This window comes from Pangasianodon hypophthalmus, chromosome 14, assembly GCF_027358585.1.
Source record: "Pangasianodon hypophthalmus isolate fPanHyp1 chromosome 14, fPanHyp1.pri, whole genome shotgun sequence".
In the NCBI taxonomy this organism is placed as follows: domain Eukaryota; kingdom Metazoa; phylum Chordata; class Actinopteri; order Siluriformes; family Pangasiidae; genus Pangasianodon; species Pangasianodon hypophthalmus.
Genome location: NC_069723.1, coordinates 14090938 through 14112070, shown reverse-complemented (window position 1 = coordinate 14112070; position 21133 = coordinate 14090938). Strand labels below are relative to the sequence as shown.

Sequence of the window (21133 nt, the reverse complement as noted above, 5' to 3'; positions counted from 1 at the left end):
GCTTTTAGGAAGAAACTTTTAAGGGTCGACTGTTTCTCCATTGTCTGTTCAAACACACAGTTGTATAGTGACCATTTGCTGGTTCTGTATGGTTTGTAGTACCATCAGCCCGCTGCTGAAAGTTAATGTAAGCATAGCCAAGTGAGGAGCTTGTCATACTGTCCCTGCAGAGCCAGATGGAGTAAATGCAGGGCGAAATTTCTCCACAAGCATGGGCTCTGTCACATCAGGGTGTACATCTCCCACATACAGTGCAGCCATCATGAAATTTGGGTTCATTTCACCTAAAGAAAAAAAAAAACAAACTCCCAGTTGTGGAGAAGAGCAATAGCACCATACCTACAGTTTTAATCAGACAAACATTAGAATACACTAAAAATATTAGAGTACACTAAAAATACCTTTCTTCTTGGAAAACAGAAGAACCGTAAAACATAAAGATAAAGGTTCTTAAACTTAGTAGGATAATACAATTAAAGAAAAACAAATAAAAAGATCAGCAAAAGGTATGTGGAATACCGGGTACTATTAAAGATATGTTTGCAAAAAAAAAAAATAAAAAATCTATCTATCTATCTATCTATCTATCTCTTGGGTCACCAAATTTGAATTGTGTCCAAATTTTCTATCCTAACCAGTAAAAATGGCACAGTTGAACTTGACCAGCTGGGGGCATCAGTCCCAAAGAATTCACACTCCAAAAATGAATTTAATTCAAAATAGTTTAAAATATCAATATAGAAAATCCTATCTGTACTCAAAACAGGCCAAGCTGCAATAAATCCCACTTACAGTATTTTCAGTGACTACACATTCTGTGCATAAAGTGTGTCAACAGTTTGTGACCTTGCCTGTTAATAGCACATTTATTCATTAATTTATGTCTTCTTCTTCTTAATTTCTAAATGACTTCAAACGGAAGGCCTTAACAGAGAAGCCGTGGGCCAGTTAACATCTGCCGCATTTGGGACACACCCCTGTCCTAAACCGATCGAACGCAACCGAACTGGAGCCTTCTCGTAAAATCGTCTCGCGATATTACTCGAGAATCTCGCGCTGCTAGCTGCCGGTTTTGTATTTAATTTCAGCTAACGTATTAAAGCTTGTTAGTTGACCACTGTCGGAATGTTTACCTACCTGATTTTGAACCGCTGAACCCATCTAGCGCTTGTACGGGGTAAATTAACACCCAGTCCAACGTAAGGGAGATTGGGAAGACCACGTTTCGGCGCCTAATTGTGTTTTTGGTCAGCATGTGGTCAAATAAAGACCTCGACGCTAACGCCAATGGTGTAATGAGCACTGGAGATGCCACTTTAGACAAACTGGTAAATCAGTGGATCAGCTGGGATAAGGTTAGTGCTCATAATACATTTTTATTCCCTTTGTTTACATAGATGCAATGTAACCAGATCAGCTTCATCTTCATAATGTTTAATTAAACTGGAATTCATCTGAATTACATCGTACAGAGTTCACGCAGAGATGTAAAGGGCAGCCTTACTAATTTAGTCTATGACATCAGTCACTTTCTATTACTGTTCTTTCTCATCGGTGGTCAGTATTTTTATATGGCTACTGGCTGCAGGATCACTGCAGTGAAAGCTCTGCTTATGAATTATGAAGGCTGGAATACATGTACAAACTTTCTTTGTGCTTCATTAAAAGAAAATTGATGTGAAGGTGGCACGTCAAGGTAATGGACCATGTCAAGATAAACAGCCTATTAAAATGTAAAGTTCTGCTTCTGAATGTCCACCTACATGCAAAGTCTAATTTCAAATTAAATAAAATAGGCTATTATTATATGCACATGGAGGCTCTGTGTCAGACATTTAAAATTACGCTGCAGTCTAATTCTGCTTCTGGGGAGTACATCTGCAGCAGCACATTTGGGGAGAAACGCACTGCAAGCGCACACTGAGTGCAACAGCTAGGTCTAGGTCATAAAGCATTGCAAACTGCAAGTACAACCTATAAGCAATTGCATAAGGGCTTCTTGAGAAAACAGTATTTCACCAGACATCAGTCACATGCTCATATGAAATTGTGACAGCAGCAGCAGCATCTGAGTCTACTCGATCTGTCTACATCTTTCATGCCATAATTAATTTTAGCCCAGACATAAGAGGTGAATGCATCTGAATCTGCACCTTGTGCAGATGATATTGTGTGAAAACCTCCATTAAAATGTATCTTGTTAAATAACTTCAACATAAACCTTTCAGAGCAGTGTTTTAAAGGGAATGAGTAAAATTCTATTTAATTTTTTGTCATGCACCTGCAACCATGGTTCTGTATCTGAAGATTAATTGAGTATTTTCTTAAACCTGCTGGAGACATTGATTAGCTGAGGTTTAAGACAAGAAGATTAAAGCATGTGTTTAGCACAGACATGTCAATATTTGATACTTAGTTCTATTTCTTCTATGGTGATATTATGCAAGCCTTAGGGAAGTTTAGTTTTAATTTCAAACGGTATTCTTAAAATGTGTGTAATTTTTAAAGCTAAAAGGTGTTAAATGTTGCATTACTGATAATATTATTTAGTGTTCAGAGAAACTAAACAATGCAAACAAAGTAACCAATGCATCATATGACTAAAAGGACATTTCCGTCTACTATTGGCTTGCAGGGAAACAGACATACATCTAATCTACTGTAAGCACATTTTATTATTCTGCACCCACCAGGATGAATAACTAAAATTATTTTACAATTAATTACTTTAATTGTTTTCAACACAGTGTTTGCATGTTGTGCCCATGTTACAAGCCCTGTGTCCCACACCCTGTAGGTGTGTAAAAGTCAATGCCTAAATTGTTTAGTACTGCATAAGAAACCATGATGTGTCTTGTTAAATGGCATGCAGACCCATGGTGAAACATGCAAAGCAGCTCTTCGAAATGTGGAAGCAGCTGCACACTTTCTTGTGTCTTCTATGGGGTGGTGCTCCATGCATGGACACAGGAGTATACTATCACAGTGCCTCGTATCAAACCCATGGCCAAAATGACTCAAAATGCTTGTCATTGTCTGAAATTGACAGTTCACCACTCACCACACTATGATTAAAACAAATACAATAAATTCATATTCTTGTGGCCTTTCCTTGTATATACTTCACTTATAGTTTCCATTTTAATGTTCTGTTAATAGATGTTGAGAGCATTTTTCTTATTCATACAAGTAAGGTTTTTATGAGGATATAATTATTTCTTATGAGAACATTAAACATACACTTAGTTCTTTCCCTAAAGAGAAGCCTTTAAAAAAATTTCTAGTTTCTAGTATTTTTCTGTATCCTTTTTTTTTTTTGTTTCTAATATATTTTTCTGCTGTTATAGAGACTAATCACACAGTCGTGGTCATATTCTTGAAGGTTATATATGAATGATGTATTTGGTGTATTGATATTAGATCTGAGTTGTTATTTGGCCTGTATTAGATTTTTAGTTGGCCTCAGCCTTGCTCTGCCAGTTTTATTGTACAATCTGTGCATAGTCATTGCTGACCTTCTGCAAAAAGCAGACACTGTTCTGGAAGCCTTTTAATAAACAAAGGTAATGTAAAATCTCTTGGTTGCCCACTGTATGACTGAAGAAATGTAAACAGTTACCAGGTAAAAAAAGGAAATAAGTTTAGTGATTCAGTGATGACTAGAGAAAATTCTCTAAATATTTTCAGGACTCCATTTTCAGGATGGACTGTGAAGTGCTATGTGTGTATGTTTTTTTATGGTGCTGTTAGAATGCAGCAACGCAGGCACAGATTAAAAGCCTGGTCCAGGAAACCCGTGTAGAGGAACTCAGGAGGAGACTGTGCTCACGGATGACTTTTGGAACAGCTGGACTACGAGCAGCTATGGGAGCTGGATTTTCCCGTGTCAATGATCTCACTGTCATTCAGTCAACACAGGTTTGACTTCAATTATATTACATTATAATACATATAACTTTATAGAAGAGTTAGTCCCGGCCCAATAATTTGTTTCCAAGATGATTGCATTCCATGAGTGCTTATATTTCCTATAACTGCACTGGGACCTCTCACTGTGTGTATACCTACGCTTGTCTGTGTTTGCCACGTAAAATTCCACTTCCTAGTTCTAAATGGTTGCCACAGTAGTGTTACGGACATCATCAGCATACATAGCAAACAATTCTTTTCAGAAATATAACGTCTGAGTTAAATTATGAAAATATCAAAATATGGAAATATGAAGATGAAGGGAAGGAAGAAGGGACAGCAATTTTACTGGAAGCACCTTTAATGGGAATATTTAAATCATTGTGAGCTAGCTAGTGAGCTAGCTGATGGGCTATAAAGTGAGAGTGGCTTTTTCGGAATCTATTTCCACTAGCAAACATTTGGCCATACTGTGTCCAAAATGTCACTTACTTGGTATTAATCTTGAAATTAATAATGATCACAGATTCTTGTTTATGTGATTCAGCGGTAGGCACAAGCCCACAGGAGTGCTGTAGGTAAGAGAAGAGTGTGAAGACAGGAAGGAACTCCTCATGATCCAAAGCATACCACCTCATCTTATGGGCGTGGGCGTATATGGCTGCCAGTGGAACTAGTTCCCTTGTATTCATTGATGATGTTACTGCTGACAAAGGGAGCAGGATGAATTCTGAAGTGTGTAGGGCTACATTATCTGCTCAGATTTATCCAAATGCTTCAAAACTCATTGGACATTGCTGAAACTGAAAACAGCTGCAGTAAAGGCCTGGATGAGCATCACTAGGGGGAAAAAACCCAATGTCTGATGATGTATAAAGGTTTCAGACTTCAATCTTTGGCTGCAAAGTATTTGCAACCAAGTATTAAAAATGACAATTTAATTTATGATTGTTAGTTTGCCCAATTAGTTTTGGTCTCTTTGGCACATAATAAATGATGTAATTCTTACACCTTTCATTATGTAAATATCCTCAAATGAAAGCCGGAAGTCTGCACTTTGAGCGCATATTCATTATTTAAGTTTATCTCCAAGATACGGTGGTAGACAGCTAAAATAACAAAAATATGTCAGTGTCCAAATATTTATGGACCTGGCTATATTTTGGCAACGCAGCATGCATTCCAATACAATAGGATTCTATAGAATAAAAAATGTTACACAACATTAAAAATGTACACGTATACACACACACACACACACACACACACACACAAAATATCATTACACCACATCAACAGAAAGAACAGAAAATTAATTAATTAATTAATTTATTTATTTACTCACATTGCAGAATGTATACAGTCTGATTTGTGTACTTCTGTACAGAAACCTCCAGAACGATTAACACCTTCAAGTTAATACTGACAAAAATGCTTTATAAAATTTGCTGTTTGCAATTTCTATTTTCAGGGACATGAGTCATTCCAGAGTTTATGAACTAATCTTCATTTCATATTTTTTCTTTTGAAGCCTCCGTGTGCCGTGATAACAGCACTTGAGTCTTTTCTGTATCCTCTGATGAAGTGAGGGAGTCGATCTTATTTGTTCAATTTGAATAATATTGGCAATAATTCCAGAGTGTACTACTGTATTTTCAAAATGTGGAAAATCTTTTCCTTTTTTAGCCTAAATGTGAGTGTTCTGTAAATCTGTATCGCATGCCTATAACCACCTGTGCAATTTCATTATAGGGGATGTATGTATACTTGGCTAAATGTTTCCCTGACCTGAAGAGCAGAGGTTTGGTGGTTGGATATGACACACGCGCCCAGGAGTGCAGTGGCTGCACCAGTGAACGGTAGACAACAATGCAAACATTCATAATCTTTTCACTTACACATTTAAAGTTTCATATGTATAAACATTTTTATTTATTGATTGATTAATTGATTAACCAGTAGATTGTTCTTTGCTATATTCAAATCCTAAATATTTTGTGTGTTATTATGAATAATTAAACAACGTTCAATATGTTTTAGAAATGCAATTAAATTACAGGCATGTGTGTTATATGTTTATTATGTCTTTTAAATATTTATTTTTTAGCTTACTTAATTTGGGCTTCATTTACAAGGACATTTTAATACCTGCCATTACCTTACGTCTTACCCTTAATTCGGTGAGAACAAGTTGTTAATGGACAATAGGCATGAAAGTAGGGGGTGAAACTTATCAATGCGGTTTATGAATTCCAAAATGTGCCCTTTGTCATCCTAATGCCCAACTAAGCAATGGAAAATTTGAAAGTCAGCTGGTGTTAGACAGACATCAACTGAATTTAGCTGACTTCAGCTGGCCTTAAATGAAAATATAAACATGTGGCATAGCACTGTACTTTGTGCCAGTGCCTTATTATCAGTATGCTTTAGTTAAAGCTGTAGTTCCCGATTAGGTGGGTGTGAGTGATGTATCTAATGAATATCTCTCACACTGCAGAAGTCTTTTTGGGCAGCAGAGCTATAAAGAACACTTTATGGTATGGTGTACTATTACTGTTTATTTTGATCCCCAGCTAATGTTGTAAGAATGAACTCGTCAACCATTGTGTTAACGCACACGCACAAAAACATTCAATAGCATTATACATACAAATGTAATATAATGAAACAACAGTAGACAGTTAAGACAGCCAATAAACAAAAATTCCATGCAAGCGACTGGTAATGTGGGGATCAAGCAACATTGATGGATGTGGATTAATGTACGATATTATCACAAATTGCACAATACACAGTTTACAACATGTTTACGACATCATTTTGTCTGTATTGATTTCCTTATTTTACCACCTTTATGTTTGCAGGCTTGCAAGATTGACTGCAGCAGTCATGCTTAGTAAGGATGTTCCAGTTTATCTGTTTTCAACATATGTGCCTACCCCATTTGTGGTAAGATACTGTGTTAAGAAGAACTTTTGTTTTGAATTGTACCTAATATACTTTACTCATTATGTTTTATTTATTAAATAATTTAACCTTTGCAGCCCTATGCTGTAAAGAAGTGCGGAACTGCTGCAGGTGTAATGATCACTGCCTCTCACAACAGAAAGGAGGATAATGGATACAAGGTAAACAGTGGTCCTTACTCAGTAAGTGCCAAGTCATTGAATACATTGGGTGTAATACTTTTTTAGTATAAACTCTCATATCTTTGTTTGGTACATATTAATGTGTTATAAATATGTGCCTAAAGTTGGGGTATGAGGTGTTTTATGGGCCAAGCACCACATGTGTGTAGGCACGTATTGTTTTCATCAGCTTTCTTATTATTATTCTGCATCTTCTTCCGCTCTTGAAGTCTATGGCAGCCCATAGAACCATACATATGAAAGTTATGAAATTTGGCATACAGATAGGGGACAGTCTGAAATGTTACCACAGCAAATTTGCTATGGTATCTCAAACCTGCTAGCACCACCAAACAGCTCAAAGTTGATGTTTATGCTAATAACTTTTGAACCATAAGGGCTAGGCTGATTCCTTGGCTTGTTCCGAGTCGAATGCACCCTATGTGCCGTTTTCAGAAAATGTGCCATTTTCCGTCATGAACGTTTTTCCGCCATTTTGAATTTTCTTAAAAACCTACTTTTTTTAACTCCTCCTAGACCGTTTGTCTGATTTTCATGAACATCAAATCGGATCTTCAGACCATACTGACAAAAAGTTATGGAATTCAAGTTGTTTAGTCAAACCGTTCTCTAATAATGTGCAAACAAATTCGACGATGAGCAAGCCAAAATTGACATGAGGCTATACTCCCATAATACTTTAGCGTATTCAGACCAAACTTAGTATATCTCATAGACATCATGACTTGAGGGTACCTGCACAGTTTCCGAACAGCACCACCTAGTGCTCAAGAGATATGAAACAAGAATATTTTTGCTTTCTGGACCGTTTGTACAATTTTCACCAAATTCGACTCGGATCATCTTCAGTCTGTGCCAGCAATAAGTTATGGATTTTGTGTTGATGGACCAAACCGAACCGTTAGTCCTACTGACTTAAAAATTGGCATACAGTGTCTGTGTCCATGTCCATCATTGTCCATGAGGACAATTGTGTATCTTAAAAACATTTGCCAATCACATTTCGGCAGTTTTTAGACAAGGTTACCAAAGACTGATCAAAACAAAACCCTGTGGACATAATTGCCTTTTGGGCTGAGAGGTTTGTGCAAAATTTAAAAAAAGAAAATGGAAGAAAGAAAATCAGTCACCAGGTGGCGGTGTCACGTTTTACATGCGTGTTAATTGTTTTATATAATGTAGTTTTTATTCACAGCAAATTTTGCCTCTCTTGTGCTTGGCCCCGTAATTGCTGCTTGCAGCTATATTTTTTAATTTATATTTTCTTTACAGGTATACTGGGAGAACGGTGCTCAGATTTCTTCTCCACATGATAAGGAGATCCTACGTTGTATAGAACAAAATGCAGAGCCCTGGGCAGAGTCTTGGAATCAAGACCTGGCTGAGAGCAGCTCATTAAGGACTGATCCACTGAAAGACATTTGCTGCTGGTACATGGAGGAGCTGAGTACGCTCTGCTTCCACAGGTACTATCTAACATCACTGCTGAAAAAAAAAAAAAAAAAGATTTTATATGCACTATGTAGTTATTTAGAGATGTAATTCTTTTGTTCTAGAGAGCTCAACACACAGTCTCCCTTGAAGTTTGTGCATTCATCCTTTCATGGAGTTGGACATGTCTATGTCCAGAAGGCGTTTCAGGCATTTGGCTTTCCACCTCCTATCCCTGTACCAGAGCAGATGAATCCAGATCCAAACTTTTCCACTGTCAGCTGCCCTAACCCTGAAGAGGGAGAGTCAGTTTTGGTGAGAACACGAAAACAAGATAAGATAAAAGTGAAGACTGTCCGATCTGTTAATAACTGAATGCTGTAGTGTTTCAGTGGGTAAAAATGTATTCAGAAGCATGAATTTCACCATACAGTTTGAACCAAGAAAAAGTTTTAACACATCAACATCTGTAAAAGGCTCTAGTCTATATATAGCTTATCTTTAAAACAACCAAAAAAAAAAAAAAAATTCAAGTTAATGTCAAAAAAAGTCAAATTCAAGTCATGTCATGGTGCACAAGAAGTCAGTGACAATTAAATCCCCATTTTTGAATATATGTACATACACCAAGAGTAAACCAAGAACCAGTCAGTGCAACTAAAAGCATTTATCCAAACTGTATCACACTAAGACACTGACTAACTGCAGCCCTAAAATCACAAGCCAGAAACCCCAAAAGTGATCATTCCACTACAACACAATCATTCCAATAAAATAACATTCTCAGTGGTTAAGACGCTGGACTACTGATCAGAAGGTCGCGAGTTCAAATCCCATTGCCGCCAAGCTGTCACTGCTGTCAACTGCTCAGTTGTATAAATGAGATGAATGTAAGTCATTTTGGATAAGGGCATCTGCCAAATGCCATAAAAATTAATAAATAACTATAAGCCTACTTCACTGAGCCTTATAGCCAAAGTTAGTATTTATAGCACATGCTACAGTGCCATGTTGAAATAATTTTCTCCTTCAGGAGCTGTCTCTTCGCCTTGCTGAGAGAGAGGGAGCCAGGATTGTGCTGGCCACAGACCCTGATGCTGATCGCCTGGCTGTTGCAGAACAGTGTGACAAGTCAGTCATTCTTGGTTTTAGGCATGCAAATATTAACTTGATATGTCTACTAGTATCTACATAGATATATTACTTTTTTTTTTGGCATTTAGACAAAATGACATGAAAATTTGTTATTAATATTTGATTCATAATAGTTAAAAAAAATCACTTGGAACCTGGAATGATATGGCTCTATATGACCATTTGTTTTGACATTAAGTCATAAAGATTTGATCCTCAAAGCAGTTGATGAAGCAAAGCAGTTGCTTCAAGTAACAATTTGGCATAATATTAAAAACACAATTTTAATTGCATAATAAAAAATCAGAACCTTATGAATCAGAGGTCTCAATTATACATTAATGTAAGGATGGATTAGCGAACAGGCCTACTGGGCACTGGCCCAGGGGCCCAAGGAGTCAGGGGACCCCAAAGCCAGAGCCTCTGCGTAAAGCCACTCTTATTAAATAGAGGCCTAGAGTCAAAGGTCCAAAGGTGTCACAAGAAAGAAATTATCATTACACCTTCAAACCCTGCAACTCTGTGAGGAGAAATTAAAAAAAAAAAAAAAAGTACAAAACAATGGCTCCATTAGAAGCTCTCAGGGGCCTCTCAGAGATGCCCAGAGAGAAATATACAAGGACCCCCCTTTCCAAAATAATAAGTAAAAATAAATGTGCCAGTCACCTAAAGGCATGTTTAATGAGGAACCCACAAGTTTTTTCCAAGCTGATTTGTCTATATGGCCCCCTAACGCGTTTAACAGCATGGTCTTCCAGACCAGGATACAGCTGCTTTGTCACTTGACCATAGAGTTAATTTTTGCAGGGCAGTGTGGGCCATTAGAGGTGCTGAAGAGTGCTGCTTGTTGAAGCATTTTGTGCTGTGAAATATTATGCCTACCATATTATATACATTGTGCTCTTGCGGTGTGTCAATTTGCTCCTTTAAATATGTAGTGATAAAGCTAAACACAAGATCATTATTGATGTAGTTCGAAGGAGGCCTGGGGTGAAGTTGGCATTCCAGTTCATCTCGAAGTTGTTCACTGGGGTTGATGTCAGGGCCCTGTAAAGGTCGCTCGAGTTCTTCCACTCCAAACTTGGCAAACCATGTTTTAATGAACCTCGCTTTGTGCACAGGGGCATTGTCATGATGGAACAGGTTTGGGCTCCCTAAAAAATAAAAAAAAAATCCCCTTAGTTCCACTGATGGGAAATTGAATGCTACAGTATACAAAGACATTCTATACAAGTGTGTGCTTCTAACTTTGTGTCAAGAGTTTGGGGAAGGCCCACATAGGTGTGATGGTCAGGTGTCCACATGCTTTTGGCCATATAGTGTACTTAGATTATAGAGCTTGAATTTTATGAATGTCATGCTAGAGTAATTATCACAAAAATAATGAAATCCAAATCTCTGCACTGATTAGACTCATTCTGCATGCAAATTTTAGTACTTTGAAAAATGATTCAGTTTCCTAAAATATGAACCTTATCCTCCGCTTCCCAAATACATGTCAAGGAATTTCAAGACCCATGGCTAACGTGTCATTATTGAGTCAATAAACAAATATTGCCAAATAATAATATTTTTGTGGGCAGATGTGGCTGGAAATTTTTTACTGGGAATGAGCTGGCTGCGTTGCTGGGCTGGTGGATGCTATTAAACTGGAAGAAGACTCACCCAGATCCAGCTGAGATTGAGAATGTGTACATGCTGGCCACAGCAGTCTCCTCCAGAATCCTCAAGACCATGGCAGAGATGGAGGGCTTCCATTTTGAGGTTAGTGAAAATCGTAAAGGAGGGCTATCATCATTGAGAGTGGAAAACCCTTCTGTTTGTCTTATCAGTGTATGGTAGGTGACTTCCACAGCTGAGGCATCTTGCCTGTGATATACATATATTTGTTGTAAATTAAACACCTTGTGCAATGCCCTGCTTGGGGATTTGCTCAAAATCTCTTGTGCTTTATTGTATTATTTTGCATACTACTTCTAATTTCTGTGTTAGTGTTAGGCAAACTCTCAAATTATCTGCAGTTATATAACTGCAATTATAAGTGTGCAGTCAGTTCCAACAGTCCAGTTCCAGCACCCTTGGTAAAGTTAAAAGAAGGTAAAAAGCTATGAGAGAAATCTAAACTTTAATTTAATTGCATTTATTCTAATAAAATTATAAATAAAACATATAAAATATAGATTTGATTCATATTTGTTAAATTTTTGCACTCTTGTCGATTGAAAGGCTGCCTGTGTCCTGTTCCATTTGTCCTGTTTGACGTTTCACCATCTCAGGAAACACTACCTGGCTTCAAATGGATTGGAAATAAAATCCACGAGTTAGCTAAAACAGGAAAGGAGGTCATTTTTTCCTTTGAGGAGTCCATTGGTAAGTGGACATGCACATTTGTAAACGAATACCCATGTAGCAAGCCTCAAGCATACAATATTTCAGTTGATCATGTCATTTCTTTATTATTAATTGTTTAACATTAAAAACATATTGTTCTCTCAGTTTCTTGCTCATTCTTTAAATAACACCATAATCAAATGTTAGAAGAATACACATTTACTTATTAGGTGCAATGGCAATATTAAACTATTTTTTATACTTATATACTAGTATTTATTGGGCAATGACAAAATTTAAATTAGTTGTAGGTAAAGGCAAATGTCTTCTTCACTGTGATCATATCTCTTTTTTTAATGTGTTTGATGTTTAACTATCCAGAAATTTGCTAGGCACTTAACCTGTTCAGTAGATCTATCGGTAGAACTGAAGTGTGATTTTTAGCTGTCATACAGGAGATGACATTACAAAAATCTTTCACGTATGAAATCAGCCTAATTTTACAGGCTTTGTTGAGATTGTAAAATTACTGGCATGAAAGTAAAATAAAACATATAAAACATATAAATCAAATATATAAATTGCTAGGTGAGGAATTAGTAGTTCAATGATGACATCTAGTGGTACAATGAGACAATGAGAAAAAAATAATGGCAAAGTATTGTGAGAAGCTTGTGGAAGGCTACCCCAAGGCTACAAATGTGTGTAGTTGAGTTCGACTGTCTTCAGCTTACGTGAATGTAAACTTTTGCCCTCAACTGTATCTCTTCACAGTTGTCCTTTCAAGCAGTTTTTGTACCCTGTTTAATTTGTGGTTACTTAGCTGTGCTTGTGTTTGACACCAGGCTTTCTGTGTGGGAGAATGGTCCCCGACAAGGATGGAGTTAGTGCTGCTGTAGTTGTTGCTGAGATGGCAGTGTATTTGCATGCAAAAAATTTAACACTTAACCAACAACTTCAAAACATCTATGAAATGTGAGTCTTGCGTTTTTTAATCATTCTTTTTGTTGAGTTAATGCATTCCAAGAACCCCTTCGTTGAGCCATAGAAAATAATGCAGAATAAATAAAATGCCTATATTTAATCATCATTATCCAGTCACTCCTGTTTCTTGAATAATCAAACAATATATGCCAATGCATGACTTTGAATATAATTATTAAACCTCCAAGCCCTCAAGGCAGAAGCTTTGTGAGATTATGTTGTATTATGGTGTGTACAAAGTTGTTGCTATGTAGATAATACAGTATATAAAGCTGCTATTTATTTTTATTTTCATGCAAAATTTGTTTATGTGGCTGTTTGTGTCATGACCACTTGTTTCACTGTTTTTGCTCCAGTTATGGCTACCACATTTCAAGAACATCCTATGTTATCTGCAATGACCCCCCGACTGTCAAGAGAATATTTAATCGTTTACGCAACTTTGAAGGCGAAGGTGTTTATCCAAAGAAGTGTGGTGGATACAGCATTACACACATCAGGGATGTGACTACAGGTTATGACAGCAGCCATCCTGACAAAAAATGTGTATGTATTCTCTGTCTTGATATCATCTGTTATAATGTATGAAGGGTATGGTATTTCCTGGAAATTATCTCGAGATAAACAGAGTACAAGATGCACCCCCCTAATCCAGTCTGCTTAAATGAAAATATTCAAAATGTACAGATGGGTGAGAGGCAATCATTACTGCAAATCAATACAAAAGTTAGTTGGGATTGGTCTGTTCCAGGATGACTCTACCCCTTCCACACGAGGGCTCACTGAATGGTTTGATGAGGATTAAAATCATATGCTTTGGCCTTCACAGATCACAGTCCAATTAAACACATATGGGAGATTTTGGAGTGACATTTTAGACAGTCTCCAAAACTTTTGGAAATCTTTTGGAAGAATGCTGTTCATCCCTCCAGTACAGTTCCAGAGACAAGTAGGATCTGTACCAAGGTGCATTTAAGCTGTTTTGGCAGTTAGTGTCAGTACAACACCTTACTTAGACACTTTCTTTTTTTCTCTTTATTTGGTCACCCATCTGTATGTCAGCCTGTTATGTACATTAAAATAATATAGACATATGGCACTTTAAAGACCTCTATTTGTAATAATTAGTTTAAGCTTTGACCCAGTAGTGTTTCTATGACTCAGTGCTGTTTTTTAGTATTTAATAAAATAAGAATTTAGTATTTTAGTATTCATTTGGTACAGTCCTTTGTTAGGCCTAGAAAATATATGTAAATGCAAAACACTCTGACCCAGATTTACTAAAAGTTCATGGTAAAAACACATGCATACCTGATAACAGCCACAAAAATGTGCAGGTTGAGGATTGCTTCTTCTACATGAGCAAAATAGTGTGTGCTGTCTTGTTTTGCATATTTGTCTTAATGAACATGCATTTAAGTGCAAAATGCATGATGGGGTCAGTGCAAATAGGTATACTGTATTTAGCACCAGCAGTGTGAGTTAATAAGCCTGAAAAAAAGCCGGTATTATATCTGTAGATGTTTGTTTACACCAAGACAAAAATTATACCATTCACTAGGTTTCACTAATAAGAATGATCAGAAAGTTATCTAAAATGATGACTTGATATTAGCTCTGCAATGTTGGTTTCATTGTAGATTTTCACTGCAAATACCAACAGCATTTAAACAGCATTTACATGTTCACATCTAAAAGCCAACAGTGTTTAGACTATTCAGCATTTAAACTGTTAGATTTTCATTTACTCATACCTTATGAAAAAAAAATATTGTATTTTGTTTTAATATAGTATTTTTCATATTGTTTTCTACCCTTACCTTTTGTGACATAATTAGCAGGTGTTATTTGGGATCTTAGAAAATCAGGGTCTTAGTGTATATTTTACAACACTAATAAATATGCAAACTGTTGGAGTAGCATATTAGCAGATAATAAAGTTGTTGTTGTTATATTACAGCTAGGCTAATGCCAAAATAATAACTTACACTCGTAGCACCTGCTAGCTCAGAGATTCTCAGGTCCAGTTCTGGAAGTGCCATGCCCTGCACAGTTTAAGGTTTTCCATACTCGTTTATGCAAATACATACAGTTCATTCAGTTCATTATCAAGCGCTTAATCACTTGAATATGTGTATGTGGGGAGTAGGAAAATCATCAAACTGTCCAGGGCATCATGTTTCCAGGACTGAAGATGAGAACCTCTGTGCTAGATACCAAAAAATGTGTTGATGTTTTGGAAGAAATCCTACTTAGGAATTTGTGTTTGTATATCATCTTTGCTCAGGTCCTACCAGTGTCCAAAAGCAGTCAAATGGTGACATTCACATTTCAGAATGGTATCGTTGCCACCCTTAGAACTAGTGGGACAGAGCCCAAAATCAAGTACTACACAGAGTTCTGTGCACCACCTGGAAAAAGGTACATGTCTTCAAGGGTCCTCTCAGGCTATGTGCACTTACAGGATTTAATTTTATTTTCAAAAAAAGAATTTAATTTTTTTCAGACTTGCTTTATATTTTGGATACAAATACAGTATGTGCAGTATGCAACTGTGATAAGAAATGTCAGATTTTTTTGAATGGGTTGTAACATGGTACTGAAGATGAAAGAATGAAAGGCTGGTGTAAAAAAGGAACCAAAATATATATTTTTTATCCTTACAGAGATATCTCAAGTCTTGAAGAGGAATTAGCAAATGTGACCTCTGCTCTGCTAGAGGAGTATCTGGAGCCTGAGAAGAACAATCTGATCCGCAGATCAGTATAGCTCTGTCATACCAAAAGCAATTAGGCAGGAGTCATTGTGGGTTTGTTTCATCTTAATATAATTTCAGTGCCTGAAATGTTATCTCTTACTATAAAATGTCCAGCTTTAATTATTTTATTGCTGCAAAGGTCTTAAGATGTAAAACATTAGAGTCAACAAGCATGCCTGTTTCTGCCATAATGATGTATGTATCCTGACTGTTGTAGTGTCATTAAGTCATATTGAAATGTTCAGTTCCTTTGTTATGGTGCCCCTGTGGTTTTGATGATGATCCAGGTTATTTGTCATTCACAACCTAGGGTTTGCTGAAATTGCTACTGGGACATTATAATGTGATGCTACTCCGCTCTGCTGCTTTATAGACTGGGCAAATATTTTAATGGAAACATCTAGGAATTCCATGAAGTATTGGAGACTGCATTAGCACGTCTCAAGTACATGAATCAATCTTGAAATAATTTTATGTTTATCAGCGATGGTTGAATGGATAGTTTTTTTTATCCATTGCTAAATACGTTAAGAGTGTAGATTTTGATTGAAAGCATTATCCAGTGTAGTCTATTTCATTTTTGTCAGGCACTGCATATCAGTGTGTGCACCAAAGTTTTGGCATGGTCAGTGCCAGAATGTGATAGAATGCAAGGTTAAATAAACAACAGGTTTAACTCCATTGTTCCAAATTCCTTTGGTGACATTGTTAATTCTTGGACAGGGAAGATTTCATAGTATTGAGTTTGATTAATCGTAGAATTGTAGAATTCTTAAACAATTCAGAAAAGAGTAGGCCCCAAAATCATGGATGCTGTGCTTGAGGCAGATAATGAATGAATTTCACGTTTGTTTATTGTCAGCAATTGGGTGATCATTTGAAACGGCATTCTGAACATGTTGGTTGTTTGACGTTCTTCGTGTACAAGTGACTTGCACAATAGTTCATAAGACAGGAAGACTCTTGCTGCTTTCAGTGTGCTGAATTTCCTTGTGTATTATTCAGCTTGCACTACATATATATATATTTTTTAGACATATATAAATATTGTCAAGAGATGTTGAATAGAGGCTGAATATTTATTTTGTGTATTCTTCACATTATACCTATGGGCAGAAGGCACATAATGTTGGCATTGTAAAGTGGAGCAAAGGACAGATTTTTAGATAAATCACAAAGAAAGAATATTTTCTTTATGGTGTTGTTCTAAGGATGAGTACAAATTAAATATTTATTTGTGATGATACTCAAAATATATTTAATATATTGCATTTGTTCCATTTACCAATTAAATTTCATCTTAAGTGAATTGTATTGAATTAAAGAAAATATACAAATCACACTATAGTCAAAGAGTAGTTTTTTTTTAACTATATGACAAAACCTTTCCAAGCACATTTAGCCCCTGCTTAACTAATACTTTATAGCTGTGTAAAAAAAAAAAAAAAAAGGCAAATTACAAAAATGTTCATCTCCAAAAACATCTTGTGTTATTTCCTATCATCTGCACGAAACAATGTGTGGTTATTACTAAATTGCTAAATAACTTTCAATGTCATATGTGTGTGTGTGTGTGTATGTGTGTGTGTATATATATATATATATATATATATATATATATATATATATATATATATATATATATATATATATATATATATATATATAATGTGTGTATATGTATATATATATGTAATGACAATTTATTTAACAAACAAATTAAAAGCATATGGGCAAATATAAATATAGCAACAACTGATTTAAAAAGGGGTGAGGTTTGAAATAATACATAATTATGTTGTTGCAGTATCAGATTAGCTCCTCTAATTTTCTTCAAGAATCAAGTGTGTGCAGTGCAGTAGAGTGATGTTGTCATAATGACATGTGACTTGATTTCCCTTGACTAGAATTCTAGCAGTCCAAAATCTACAATCATTAAAAACATGCATGGGGTAAAGATATACTGAGATTGAAAGGCATTAAAGGGAAAACATGCAGAAGATAAATGATGAATATAGACAGAATGAAACAGAGCACAACAGTATGTCAACACAACAGCTCTGTATTTTTCTCATTCATGTTGCTCTCAACCTTGACCAGTTTCTGAGTCCCTGCTGATGAAAAACAGTCCCGCAACATGATGGGTAGTGTCATGCTTCAGTGTGGGGATAGTGTCCTCAGAGTGATGAGCAGTGATAGATTTCTGCTAAACACAGCACTTTGTGCCAAGGCCCAAAAGTTAGATCAGAGAACCTTTTTTCACTTTGCTGATTCTCTAACATTTTGGCATGTCAACCCATATAGCCCAGCTTTGTGGAGTGTTCTGGCTATAGTTGTCCTGTGAACAGCTTCTCCCATTCTGACTAATGCCCTCCTTATCTGGTCATTGGTTTTTAGAGGAGGGCTTAAGCAGCATTGTGTTTGTGCCATATTCTTTCCTTTTCTTTCATGTAAGGCACAGTAAATTAGCTTGAAATGAATAGTCATGTATTCATGTACAATTACACAACCTGCTCCTAACTGAATTATGTACAAGATTTTATACTGCAAACACCAAAAAGCAAAAGTTCTTCTTAACTACTTGGAATAACCCCACTCCTAGCACCAAAATTTGTGGCATGAGAAGACACAAGACAACACTCAGGACAACAAATTAGGCTATACTCTATTGGGTTGGTTTATTCTCTATGTGAGTTGCAGATGTTTTATGTAGTAAGAGGATATCAAGGTATAAATCAGAATAGTCATGTACAATTATGAAACCAAAGTTTTGCATAAAAAATGCACTGCTTAATATCATTCAAAATATCATTGTGCTATTCATTTTAAATATTCACTTTTGTTTATTTTTGCTTATTGAAGGGTTAATAATTCTGGGGTTGAGTATATATGCATTTAGGAGTGATTTGGGATTCAGCATCTGATTAAGATCGTTTCGGTTAAAAGTTTAGTCATTGGTAAAGTTGGGAATAGTTAGTTGTGACAGCTTCAACTAAGAGTGTAATATCTTACAGGCGTGGCAACACTTGTTTATTAGTAGTAATTCCAAATTTTCATGTCAAGCCCTACATAGTGCCAGCTGTGAACAGTAGTATTGCTGGGCAGTACTGGCAATAATGATGGTGACAGCCATGGTGCCTAACAAAGGAAACCAATAAATGTAACCAGGTGATAATTAGATATCATTAGTTGGGTCTACACAGCAGGTGGCGGTGGAGATGTTGGATATTTTTTGTATGTAAGGTGCATGATGGGATGTTTGTGCATGTCATCGCATGTTGTTCTTCTTCTTCTTTCAGTTGATAGGGATTGCCACAGAAGATCATTGGTCCACATATTTGATTTGGCACAGTTTTTACTCTGGATGCCCTTCCTGATGCATCTCTCCCTAATTTGATCCGGGCTTGGGACTGGGCACTGGCTGTGTACTGTCCTGTGGGGTTGGTTCCCTGGCCAGGAATCGAACCCTGGCTGTGGCAGTGAGAGCACTGAGGCCTAACCACTAGGCCTCCAGGGACCACAAGGCAGCTCTTTCATCAAAGTCAAAGTCTGCTTTATTGTCAATTCTGCCACATGTTCAACACATACAGAGAATTGAAATTACGTTACTCTCAGACCCTAGGTGCATACAGATAACACACAAAAAAAGGATGTAAAAATACAAATGGAAATGCAAATGGATACATATAAATATAGTATAAATGTAGATCTACAAGGCACAACAGATAGAGTGCAAACAGTGCAGATGTAAAGTGAGTAGTGCAAAGAGCTTATCAGACTGTTAAAGTGACAAATGATTCATGATTTGTATTTAATTTAATGATGGTTTTATAGTAACGGGAATGTAAAATAATGAGGTACTGTCACTAGAAGGCGAATATTATTGTCTCTGTTTGTGTAGCTATTGTGAGTTTGTGGAGGTAAGTTCCAGAGTCGAACCTATGTGTGTTGTAGAGTTTAACACATGTGTGCAAAGTATAGTATAGAATATAGAGTATAGAAATAACAGACAGGTCATTTTGAGAGATGAATTTTATTTGTGATGCTGCACAGAGTAGAATTGAGTAGAAAGCTTTGGTTAAGTCTGTTACAGTGGAAACTCATTTTTGTTTGTTTGTTTTGGTTATTTACTGTATTTTGATTTATACCTTGATATCCTCTGACTACATAAAACATCTGCAACTCACATAGAGAATAAACCAACCCAACAGAGTATAGCCTAATTTGTTGTCCTGAGTGTGTCTTCTCATGCCACAAATTTTGGTGCCAGGAGTGGGGTTATTCCAAGTAGTTAAGAAGAACTTTTGCCTTTTGGTGTATGCAGTATAAAATCTTGTACATAATACAGTTAGGAGCAGGTTGGTGGTTCAAATATTCAAAGGATAGAGAGGAGGAGTCAGATATCCAGCTGCTATGGTGGTGCTTCAAGACCATGTTAGGGCTCCAGATGGTAATGCTAAGACACAGTGGGACAGTACCAGGGACTGTGGCCCAGAAAGACTGTGCCAGTAAAATCATCATTTTGGCTACTGCTGGACTTTGACAGACTTTTTATCTTTACAAAACTTGTGGTAGAGACTGTAAAGACTGAAGTTTTACAATGTCAGATGATGAACAAGAAGAACTTGCAAGAACAAATTAGGGAGTTGCGTACCAAGCACAAGGAAGCTATGACAACTGTAGCTACACTAAGTAACAGCTCTTATGTTTATGTTCCAAAAGAAAGGCACATTGCCCCATTTAGTGGTGAGTTTGACAATGATTATAGGCCTGTTGATGATTTTATTGAGGAGCATGTCCTCCATGCTAGGAATCCATCTGACCATGAACAGTATGATTTTGTTATATCCCTGCATAGAAGAAGCTTTAGAAGAAGCACTATATGTGCAGTAATGCTGACATTGACAATGCTAGTGACTTGTTTACCTACCTCGGAGATGCTTTTCAAGATAAACGTAGCACACCTCAGCTGTTGCATAGTTTCTACAGCTGCAAGCAGCAAGAGGGTGAGGACATATGAGAGTTTCACATACCTTGGCACAAGGTATGTCATAGCTGATGACCTTATGTCATAGCTGATGACCTCTCGTCTGCTCTAGGCATGTCAAATTAAATTTCGAACTTCAAATATTTGTAGAATTTAAGATAAAAATGCACATTCGAATGCAAAAACTGTGTGCATTTTAATTTAAGATGTGTAGCAAGCACTAGCACCAATTTTAATTAAAACATACTGTTGAAAAAATGTCATGCAAGATATTAAGAAAAATCTAGAAAGAATAGTTCTAGTGTTCCTATACACATGAGATTAATACACAACATAGACATATACACAAATGTATAAACGTAATATATTCTGCACAAAATGCGAATGCACAGGTGAACTTGAACTTAAGTAACGCGCTAGGTAGAATGGTAAGTCACACTGTGACTACAC

At 36.5% G+C, this 21133-nt stretch overlaps 1 protein-coding gene across 5 annotated transcripts; it reads left to right on the top strand.

Annotated features, from left to right (window-relative positions):
- The first annotated feature begins 991 nt into the window (after positions 1-991).
- On the top strand, positions 992-17036 carry pgm2l1 (phosphoglucomutase 2-like 1). 5 transcript variants are annotated; one of them, XR_008303639.1, is made up of 15 exons: positions 992-1355; positions 3751-3918; positions 5662-5768; positions 6774-6858; positions 6954-7037; positions 8331-8524; positions 8615-8804; positions 9523-9620; positions 11207-11387; positions 11900-11993; positions 12800-12929; positions 13295-13484; positions 13768-13904; positions 15226-15359; positions 15605-17036. XR_008303639.1 is itself a non-coding variant. In XM_026934942.3 (14 exons), the coding sequence occupies exons 1-14, from the start codon at positions 1254-1256 to the stop codon at positions 15705-15707; spliced, it is 1860 nt and encodes a 619-aa protein (XP_026790743.1). In that variant the 5' UTR covers positions 995-1253; the 3' UTR covers positions 15708-17036. The 5 variants fall into 5 exon arrangements, 4 of the variants coding, with proteins under 4 accessions (XP_053095809.1, XP_026790743.1, XP_053095811.1 ...); XM_026934942.3 differs by lacking the exon at positions 13768-13904 and having other exon boundaries at positions 995-1355; XM_053239836.1 differs by lacking the exons at positions 992-1355; positions 13768-13904 and adding an exon at positions 4457-5493 and having other exon boundaries at positions 3777-3918.
- The last annotated feature ends 4097 nt before the right edge of the window (positions 17037-21133 follow it).

Excerpts from the sequence above, each read along its gene's own strand:
- pgm2l1 (XM_026934942.3), top strand. The coding sequence starts at position 1,254 with ATGTGGTCAAATAAAGACCTCGACGCTAACGCCAATGGTGTAATGAGC. Across the intron at positions 8,525-8,614 it reads AGTACGCTCTGCTTCCACAG|AGAGCTCAACACACAGTCTC; the intron begins GTACTATCTAAC and ends CTTTTGTTCTAG. Across the intron at positions 11,994-12,799 it reads TTCCTTTGAGGAGTCCATTG|GCTTTCTGTGTGGGAGAATG; the intron begins GTAAGTGGACAT and ends GTTTGACACCAG.